This window comes from Photinus pyralis, unplaced genomic scaffold (assembly GCF_008802855.1).
Source record: "Photinus pyralis isolate 1611_PpyrPB1 unplaced genomic scaffold, Ppyr1.3 Ppyr1.4_LG5, whole genome shotgun sequence".
In the NCBI taxonomy this organism is placed as follows: Eukaryota; Metazoa; Arthropoda; class Insecta; order Coleoptera; family Lampyridae; genus Photinus; species Photinus pyralis.
The window spans coordinates 43,671,316-43,682,184 of record NW_022170596.1 but is presented as its reverse complement, the minus strand read 5'-3'; the positions used below and the strand labels follow the sequence as shown (position 1 = coordinate 43,682,184).

At 36.4% G+C, this 10,869-nt stretch overlaps 1 protein-coding gene and 1 non-coding gene across 2 annotated transcripts; both read right to left on the bottom strand.

The window, feature by feature from the left end:
* Positions 1-2,347: 2,347 nt before the first annotated feature.
* Positions 2,348-4,021, bottom strand: LOC116170756 (protein lifeguard 2-like). Its single transcript, XM_031487259.1, has 7 exons — positions 3,773-4,021; positions 3,519-3,727; positions 3,415-3,468; positions 2,937-3,027; positions 2,765-2,890; positions 2,542-2,691; positions 2,348-2,494 (listed from the first exon to the last, which is right to left on the bottom strand). The coding sequence occupies exons 1-7, from the start codon at positions 4,019-4,021 to the stop codon at positions 2,348-2,350; spliced, it is 1,026 nt and encodes a 341-aa protein (XP_031343119.1).
* A 1,094-nt stretch (positions 4,022-5,115) lies between these two features.
* On the bottom strand, positions 5,116-5,188 carry Trnaf-gaa. The gene has a single exon. It is a non-coding gene; the product is annotated as a tRNA-Phe (tRNA).
* Between the last annotated feature and the right edge of the window lie 5,681 nt (positions 5,189-10,869).

Below are 10,869 nucleotides of genomic sequence, written 5' to 3'. Positions count from 1 at the left end.
AACGAAAAATATCTCAGCGTAACGTTTTGCTGCAGACAAAAATTTGGTTATGAACAGGTACTTAAAAAAGAAAGCATTTTATCACGTATCCGAAATATAGAAGATCTTTGAAGTACTTCAAAGAGCGCCTCTTAGTTAATTACAAGGATAATAAATTAAACAACATCTGTTAGCGTTAGCATCAAAGAACTAACGACAATTTAAAACAATGGCAAACAATAGTAGCAAGGCTTTAGCGAATAGCTAAGCACGACAATTACATACTGCTCTGTAATATATTTATGCTTTAGGTAAGCAAGAAACAATGTAGGTAATCCTCTAACCATTGTTTCTTATAAGGGTGGCGAACTTAAAAAGGGGTCCACGTTAAATAATGTAAAATTTCTAAGCACGATTCTATAATTCAGACGGCAGAAAGCGAATAATTTTTAGGGACGGTAACATATTAATTACGCTTTTCCACCGCGGTAAGTAATAAACTTGTCATATAAATGAATGCTTTCAAATTCCATTGTGTTAAAACAAAGCCATTGTAACCCCTGTTGTATTGGAAGCTTGTCCGCAGATTATTATTACATTCTGATCGTTATTCGCAGTCCGATATAATCCAAGTATCTCTGGACTTCATAATGGAACGTTTCCCAGTATAACGATCTTACGCCAGTTTAGTATTTAAAGTGGTTGGGAATGTAGAGATAGGGGCACTTGAAAATCTTAAATTAGTTTTCTAGTACGTCGACAATACCGAATAGAGAACGAGCTTTACAAATGAGGTAATCTTTTTATGAGCGGAACGACGTATACGCCCAGAAACTCGCAGGCAACGCTACGCTTATTTCATTTTCGGCAAAAAGTGCCAAAATAATTCTCCGGCAAGTTAGATAAATACGAGAAAATGTTTTTAGCTAATTTAATTTATTAAAACGAACGTGAAACACGTCTGTGCAGTGTACGCCGTTAATATGATAGGAATCTGAAATTCTCCCGCTTTTGTGGAATTTCGTAGTGAGGCCGAATCTCAAACAAATACCCAAAAAGCCTTTGAGGTTTCTTTATAACGTAATTGTTAATACCAACATATAGACACACGTTGGCAAACATATCGTGTAAGGACTTAATCAAATAAACTAACCCCAACAATGCCTCCGAAACCGCAATTGAAAAAGTGCGACAGTAGCAGCTAACGTAATTATGTTTATAGAAACCACACACTCGTGTCGAGTAATATACAGTATTTGATTCTGATTGATGGTGCCTGATATTAGATTATATTGCTTGATATAATTAGCATTATTGGAGGGAATACTGATGTAATCCCCGAAGCACGATGTATTACAGAGGACGACAGCCAAAACAACTGCAACTCGAAATAGATTTTCGTTCGCAATTTTCGTTTTATTTGCGTTACAATGAAATTTATTTCCTTTTCACTACCAATGCTAATTTAATTTCTTTGCAACGCCACGAAACTACATACGTACCTCGCTACTCTGAATAAACCTCCTCCATTATTTATAAAATAGTAACCCTTCGCGTTTGAATAAAAACCCCGAGCGCAAACAAATTTTAAGAGACGCGCCGAGGTATGGTATTGATGTTTCCAATTCCGCTCACTAATTAGATCGTCGAGAACTTACACGATCAAATCAAACTCAAAGTTAATTACGACAACTAACACACTCAACGTCTTAAGAGAAATCGCATTACTCTCACTTAAGTGAGACAGAAATCGGAGGCGGAAAAAGTACCTACACATACCCATTCAAAACATTCATTGAAGTGTGTAAGAGGTATAAGTAACTGAACTCCGCCATCATATTTTTAAATAATGTTTTAGTGCAAAGTATGGGACAACGATTCGAAATGTCCTTCTTTCCATTTGTCTTGAGCATTTTATATAAAAATTATAGAGTGGGCCAACTTAGAGTAGAATGTTTGGCAAAATCACAGAGGCAACACCTAAAAACTTAGTTAAAGCTTGTTAATACTGTCCTCCCATGTGTTCAAGATCGCTGACAAATGCGCTCTTAGTGTGTTAGTAGTAGTTGGTACTATTGGGATTGAGAAAGTATCACTTTTGTCGTAGAAATTCCCGAGTCATCAAGCTAAAATTGTCTAAATTATTTTTCTAAGCGTATTTACGTGAAGTGATACGATTGTTTCGAGATGAAGTTATCTTCATAGGATTCCTTAATTCGTTAACACGTTTCTTTTTAGGTTGTCATGTTTTAATTTAATTACCTAAATCGCAATCCGAAACCCATTTATTTCCGATTTTTTATTTGCAGTGCTTTGTACTACACACAAAACGCCTACATAATTCACTTTCTATTTTTCGACTGTAAATCTAACTACACCTATCTAATATTTGCATTACGTGGATTAGGATTTCGATTATATCAATGTACAGAGTGAGTGCACCATGGATATACTCTTCTGGAGATAATTCAACGTGCCTTCCTCCCATGATCAACTGCGTGTCATATGCAAGGTACTAAAAATTAGCATAAAATATTACGCAATGGATAGTTCAATATTTACCATTACAAACAGGAATCCTATTATGGCCGAGTAAACGGCATAAAGAACTGGTGTGTGCGTCAAGGCAGCAATGAGCAGGAGTACGCTACCACACACTAATGACACTAGGGTAATAAAACATAGCAGGGGCGCGCAATCAGTAAAATCGAACTGAAATTAGGTAGTTCGTTTAAATGGTTCATTACAAAATATATTAAATAGATCAGTTAAAGGTAATAGGTACCGAAGTTTGGCATGCCAGGACTGACACAACCAGTGTTATAACTGCTGTCATACCGATACTCATCAGTACTATGTGTGTTTTATAAAATACCGACATATAGGCCACGCAGTAGGAAAACGATATTGTCTAAAAATTAATGTTTGTTAATAGAAAGGGCGGCTCAATTACTTACAAAAATTGCCAGTAGGACGAAATTGAGTGGATATTGTCGTCTAGCACTCTTGACACATATTAAAATTAAATAGACCACTAGGTACACAACGCTGGAAGAAACCATACAATCATTAACCTGGAATAAGTTAACTCCGGCATTTCATCCTTGCCATTGAATAAAAAATTTATTCAATGTCCTTGCCGATTCAGTCGCTGAGTATTAAATAATGTTTGGTAACAATATGGCAAACAGTAACGTTGCCTAAATTTTAAGCAAGTAAATATGACTTAGGTACTACGAGTATAAAGTTCATTATGCATTTGAAGCAAAAATCTTTTGCGGTTCGTCATAGTTTGGTATAAATTGGCTTAAAATTTAAATGAATTCAAATTTGGGTACCAGAAGATCATTTAAATTTGTCCAGAACGAAACTAGGAGCGGTATACTGACTGACGGTGCGAGGGGCAGTTATGGATAACTATGGATAAATACTTACCCTGCAATTATAACTAAAAATGAGGTGCTTCGTACGTATTCATTAACTTCTGGACTGTAATTGATTAATGTAATAAAAGGAGGTGTTTGTTTTAAAATACTTACACAAACATGCACAAAAACACAACAGCAAAAGTGTAAAGTAATTGAACGGCTAATATTGTATAAACACGTTGTATAAATCTACTTCTGATCACTTGGTTGTCAAAAGATCTCATAAATACGTGCTCATCGCGGGTAAATCCGCCTTGTTCGCCGCCGTCTTGAAATCTATATCTATATCCGGCTGTTGCAACATTCTGTGCTCCTGGAACCTAAAAACTGTATTGGGGCAAAATATTAAGTTTTGCATACATTACTTGCACATATACAGGTTGTCCTCCAACCAGTTGTTGTTGATAATATGGCGTTTGTCCGAAACCCGCACCTTGATTGTAGGGATTTCCATACCGGTTTCCTTGTTGGGTGCGAAGTTTTTCTTTGCTAGGAAGATGGAAAGGCTCCTTTCGGCATTCCACACTGGGATTTTCCTCGATGTTAAGTACAACACAGGCATCTCGGGGTTTAGAAACGTCGTTCGAAACGAGGGTATCACCTGCTTCATTCATTATGCCAATGTCATTTATACATGACAGATTGACAGCAGTGTAGATTGTTTTTACAAATTTGTATGAACGAATACTATTTAAAACCCTGGAAGACGAGAGATCCACGGAATATTCAGAGGAAAAATTCTGTTCAGACCAAATACGGACAGCCCAGGAAAATTAGTCCACAAAAAGCCATGCTTCTCGAAACATCGTAAAAACCCGGAAACCTTTTTAATCCTGTTTGGACGCCTCAAATAAGGATTCTGGATAGAGCTTTAGACGAGGCTTTAGATATGGCGGCCAAAGAACTCCACATTTTGGCACTTTTCAGTTTTTCTCTTATAGCATCCCACAGGAAATATGTCTGCAAGGCTGGTCGCATCAATAAGTATGACGCAGCATTTAACCCCAAGACTTCACAGTAATGGGTGGAAAAAAAGTAGACATTTTGATCAGTGTATGATATAAAATAGGGTCAACTATGTTCGTGGTAAGTACTGCAAAAGGGTTGAATGTGCTGCCGTATACTATAACAACGAACCCGTTTGGCCTCTCATTTGTCTAAACCCCAATTCCCCGGTAAAAATCAGGAATGTGGCGCAAAGGTTCTACTAATTTTCAGTAAAAAGACGGAATCAAGAACTAAACTAAAATCTGATGGTTAAATGGTGACAACCGGCTGGTTCGTACGATATCGAAGACCTAGAAAACTGTTGAGTGCCAACGATATAGAACAGATCAAATTGAAGACAGTAAAACAGCGTTGGGCGTAGTATCCGTAGACGACTGCCCTAGATCAATAATTCAGGATTTTTGTTGATGAGATCCTTTGGAAAACAAACCTTGTTGGCTTTGTCTTTGGTTTATCTCCTACAGACCGTAGGTGTTCAACAAAGATCTAATACAAACAAAAACTTTCATTATCTACGGGCAAAAGGTTAGATGAACGATTTAGTAAATTTGCATGCAAAAAAGAAACATAATTAGTGATAAAAGAATTAGGTTGATGAAACGGATTTATTTATATCAAGTTACATAATTCATTCCTATCGCCAATGGAACCAATGCTGCTCGTGATATACACGTCGACCTTTTTATGTGCAAAATTTATCTGCCGAAACCCGGGATTGAACCGGGGACCTTTAGATCTTCAGTCTAACGCTCTCCCAACTGAGCTATTTCGGCTTGAGATGCTCAGTAATCTTATAAAAAGGTTTACGTCATTATAGATTATATTGAAATGAGCCTATGTATAGTTAAGTCTCGGTTACGATACGAGCGATTGGCGGCGAGGGGTATGCGGTAAGTGGTAGGCACTAGATATATCAAGCGAAAATGGGGTAGGCGGTACTGGCTATCAAAGTCCTCGTGTGAGATCGAAGGGACTTCAGCGCATTTTTGTGTGGCAGATCAGTATTCTGTTAGCCACTTTTGACTCGACCATGAATAAAAGTTCTTGTCGAAGGATACCACATTCCCTTTGAAGGTACCCACTTCCGATGTCCCATTCACCTGCAATTCGCGTTTGAAGATTTAACTCCACCATCAGTGAGATCGTGTTGGGGGCTACCACATTCCCTTTGACGGTACCCCCTTCCGACGTCCCGTTCACCCGCAATTCGCGTTTGAAGATTTTTCTCCACCATCAGTTAGATCTTGTCGGAGGCTACCACATTTCCTTTTTCGTTGCATACTTATATTACACCCATGGTGGATCTCGCTAAAAACCTTCCACAAGATAGTACTTAATTTTTGGGGGGCACTTCTCATTGCTCGAGCTTCTATTGGCGACACGAGAAAGAGACAGCCATTCGAGATTTACGAAACGTTACACAGAATTCGCAACGGAAGGTAAAAGGTGCCCGAAGTTGACTACCTTTCGAAGACGCGCGCGCGCCTTGCAAAAGGTCGTTAATTTCGCCCCTAGGCCAAAAAACAAAATTCCGCCACGCAGGAGTTGTGCGCGTTTACAACATCTTTCCAACGACACCAATTTGAAAAGAATCGGACCAAAACTGTAGTAGAAGATAGGAAAAAACTGAAAATCCTTCACGTTAGTATACTACGCTCGAGGACGACGCCCAGATGTCGCCAATCCCACGTCATGTAGCCCTGTCTCCAAGGTTTACAAATTACACGGCCTTGTAGATACAAGTAAACCCGTTGCCTTTCTACAAGAGTTCTTCTACGCGCCCACATTTACTGCCAGCCAGCCGACCAGCCAGCCAGCCAGCCAGCCGACCAGCCAGCCAGCCAAAGTGAGATTAAAAGCTACTTTTTACAAATAAATTTGCAAAAATGCGCTAAAAAAGAAAAGCTTACAAAGCTTGTTTGGACATATTACACCGTACGCAGGTGGGCGACAAATAAAGTAATAAATTTTTTTTAATAATCTAGTAATCTAGTCCTACAAGGTTTTTAACTTGACGATACAATAACTTTTAATTAAGATTTCTTAAAACTTTATTTACAAACTCGCGAAGTACGCGTCAACAAATGTACACGATATTTAACAGTCGCGAAACTAGCAGCCCTCGTTGTTTCCAGTATTGAAGGAAACACAACTTCTACCATAAACTCCTTGTTTATGAATTTTCAAATAAATCGCCTATCATAACGGACCACGACAAATTCTCCAAATGAAACGCGCAATACTTTGTCAAATCTGCATATCTTTATCAGCACCAGAATATGTGAGTTAATTAATTGTCGCCTGATAAAACTCCTTATTGCAAACGACCAAGACGACGAACACTGAATTGAATAAATTACAAAAGTGCATTTACAACATTTCTAAAAGGAAAACAACACTGAAATACAAATTCAAATGAAACGAACTAACTCTGTGCTTATTTCGTCAGATTTACTTAATAAATTGAAATACTCTCATACACAGGGTGTCCCTCATATTTAGACCCTAGACGTTGTTTATACTACAGTATATAATAACTTGGTTTGCAATTTCTGGTTCAATAGTAATATATGAGCCGTTAATTAATATAGTGGTATCAATTTTCTCTTTGGATTTTGACTATTTAATTGTTTATTGTATTATTTGTATATTGTAACTGTATTGGACTTTGTGTATGTATAATTGTATAATATATGAATTTATTAATTATATAATCCAATTACACAATAGGTACACATATTAACCAGGTTTGTCTGGTAATACACCTCTTCCCAAGGTCGATGTAATTTCATAAAAAACCGGCATCATATGTAAAATTGATCTGAATTCCGCACATGTTTAGAAATGGGTGGATAGTTTTTAGGGAATAATCAACATTTTTTAATTATTCCGTTTTCACACTCTTGCTCAATACCACTTCCTACAGAAGCCCTTACCTCTCCCATCAGATAAATCCAAATTTGCCCTTAACTTGAATAGTTTAAAAATTAAATAAAATATTCAATTAGTTTTTCAAATGGAATTATTTTATCACCAAAATTAGGTTCGAAAGTTGCTACACAACAGTTCCTTCTTCTTCTAGATATTTTTTACTTACAATTGTATGTAAATAACCAATTCTGGAAAAAAAACTCCCCAGTTAAAAACGTTTTAAACCATCTAAATTGTAGTTTTACTACCTTGTATTAATCCCCAAATTGTCAGATTTTTTCTTGACTCGTTTGAAACTCCATCCTGAGACTTTTGCGAAACCCTGTATAATTCAATAAAAAGATTTTAACTGAAGAAAAATAGAATGTTTAAGGAGGCATTTTTTTGCAGTTATAACATATTATACTTCTTTGAATTCATTTCATAGTTGGGATATATGTTGGGAATTGTCAGAAATCTGGTTCTTTTTCTCTAAAATCCACTATTTCTGAACTATCAGTAATAGGCTCCGCATCTGAGTAGTGACCCATGCAGTTTTTATATTTTCCTAAAATTGATAACATACCTACCTAGCATTAGGATTGAGTATAATTATCCAATTAAATTTACAAATACTTAGTACCAACCTTGGCCAATCGATTTCTACGAGTTCAAGGATCAGTGCCATTGAATCGTATTTCCGAATCCAAGGTGAGCGTCAATTAATTCCCCTACTTGTTATACTTTATATAATGGACACGTCACAAGTTGTAGTATCTTTCGAAGCGGCAGAACGATTCGTAAACTAGAATCACCCTGTATATAGTGTACTGGCGCTTCGTGTCTATGTTTTTCCTGTAGATATTATTAATGCAATAAGCAAAAATTGCGTGCCTTTCGGAAGCTACAACGTCATTCCAAATCCATCAATCACAACCCAAATGCATCATGCGTACCGACTGCATTGTCAGATTTCATTCCATTCAATTGATCGTGCATCCCTTGAATATTGTTATTGAGGATAATAAGCTAAACAAACGAAAAAGTGTCATTTTATTTTCCGTATAAGTATAATAAATGGGGATCTATTTATAATTTGTTTACACTAACGGCGAATCTAGACGCAGATAAATAACTTTTATGCGAACCATTACCTAATTCAAATATATTGCAAGAGATCCTCCATAAACCCATAACCGTATCTACATTATAAATTAGTTTGTAAGTCTTCTTAAATAATGTTATATACCTTATATTGAATAATTATGTAGATATTAACCAACATAATTATACTCATGCTCTGTTTCAAATTCAATTAGTTCCCATAATTAAACGTCAGGTTTTCTGATTAATTTTCAAAGTTGTTCCCATAAGTTATAAGAAAGCAACCTCGTCTCATTACCTGTAATTAAAAAAATATTAATCGCCGCCTTTTGCATCTATATTAGAACTAATATCTCCAGAATCAATAAATTATTCCGCCATTATTGCTGTTTAATTTTCTACAATATATTAATATAACGCTGCACGAGAGCGATGTTCATTTGTTATGCAAGGAATAAATGTTCTAAAAGTGGGTGTTGTTTTCAAAGGGCTCACAGCTGCATTTATCGTTAAAATATGTATATAAGAAGGGTTTGGTAAACATAAAAGGGAGGGTCTACTATGGTGGTATTTTAATCCACTCGATTGAATTTAAGGGGGTGAATTATTATACCGAGACTACCGCAATATATATGTTGCTATTAATAAATTTCGGCTTCCTTTTATTACAAACCAGGATATCGGAGTAATAACACACATATCAAGGCATTTTAGAAACAATCGTAAACTTCACTTGGGATGTGCACACATTTCCATAAATTTGGGGACCACCTGCCTTTAATTTTAATAATATTCAAATAACGTCGTTATTGTCAGCGTAATGGTTAAAATATGAATTTCTAAGCCTACTTTTCGCTGTTTCAAAAATCTTCAATTTGGAAAATTACAAACGGTACATATTATTTTACGAAGGCCTACAGCGTAGTGGTCATAAAATTTGATTCCTCGCGTGGAGGCTCCCCACGGTCGGGGACATAAAAAAAATTACACATTATTGTAATTTTAATTCTATTTACATTATTTCAAGGCGAAGAATGAAGAGGGCCACGGGATACTATACCCAGAAATTATAGGCTTTCCATATTTTTTAATTATTTGCTACCGTTTAAGACCCGTCATCTATAATCATAATGTAATTTCGAGCTTGATAGATTTATTATGGTATGCTAATTACAGTAATTAAATTCTTACAAAGTCATCGTATTGGTCAGCAAATGATATACTTGCTAGTTTTTATTCTTCGACGTTAAAGATGGTTTCACTGTTAATAACAAGTTGGGCGGACATTTACGAATACATTACTTATGATGCACCACAAAAACAATATCGTGTAAGTGCCTATCAAACATGGATTGTTTGTTGTATTATTTGAGGCTATAATAATTTTCAAAATAAAACATCATCTAATTATACGGTGTTTATAATAGAAGTATAAATCAGCGAGCAAAAATTTTGTGCTACTTGTTGGCAGCGATTAAACATTTTATACTGCTCAATTTAGCAATTTATCACTGACTATGGCCAACTTCACTGAACGAGAAAAATCTTCGCAGGATTTGTGATATGTATATCCTTTTGTTGTAATTTACCGCAAAGAACAGGAAAAGCGGATACGGGAAAGTTCGTGCCTCCGAATCCGCTGATCCGTTTTGTTTCTTGTGGTACTTATTGCTGAAAGTTACAAAATTTGGACTTTCGTATAGAGCAATCAAGTACCAAAACCAGATCTGTACAGTAAAGCTACTTTTAAAGTTTCTGATGTAAAGTAACAGTAGTAATCTCATATCCAAATGGAACATTTAGTGCCATAGACCTCTCTATGGGATCGCCCTCAATAGCTCTACACTTATCCTGAATGGTCTTCGAGGATAAACATCACAACGACCACTTCCCTATTAGGATAACTCTTAATACAAACAAACGTAAATATAAAGCGGAGTGTAAATTAAACACAAAAATAGCAGATGGCGAAAAATTCAGAGAAATAATTCGTACTCTTAATATAGCAATAGGTCTTGAGGATGCTGTGAACAACTTAAGAGATGCCATAATTGAAGCTGCCTCAAAAACAATCGCGCGCAAAGGTCCAATAGTCAAACGATCTCCCGTACCTTGATGGAACTATAAAATCAAGAACCTTAACACTACTCAACAGATATCGTAACCACGGCACCGAACAGAATCGCTTTCAAAAGGAGTCTAAAAAAAGAGGGGCACAAGAACTATCATGGCAGCCACATGAAATGTGGAAAATATGAAAATATGAAACATAACAGGTACGAGTTTCCACGGTTGATTACCAAAAAGTTATTGGCAGTTTCCTGCAGGACCGCTGAATACAGCTAAAAGTAGGAAAGCCGCTATCCATAATCCATAATGGTATTCCTCAGGGAGCCGTTACCTGACAGTAACAGTAACAGTGGATAGAATAGACATCCAC

Coding starts and splice junctions, on each gene's coding strand:
- LOC116170756 (XM_031487259.1), bottom strand. CDS start 4,021: ATGAATGAAGCAGGTGATACCCTCGTTTCGAACGACGTTTCTAAACCC. Junction 3,728..3,772: donor GACAACCTGTATATGTGCAA/GTAATGTATGCA, acceptor TACAGTTTTTAG/GTTCCAGGAGCACAGAATGT. Junction 2,692..2,764: donor TCCTGGCATGCCAAACTTCG/GTACCTATTACC, acceptor ACCTAATTTCAG/TTCGATTTTACTGATTGCGC.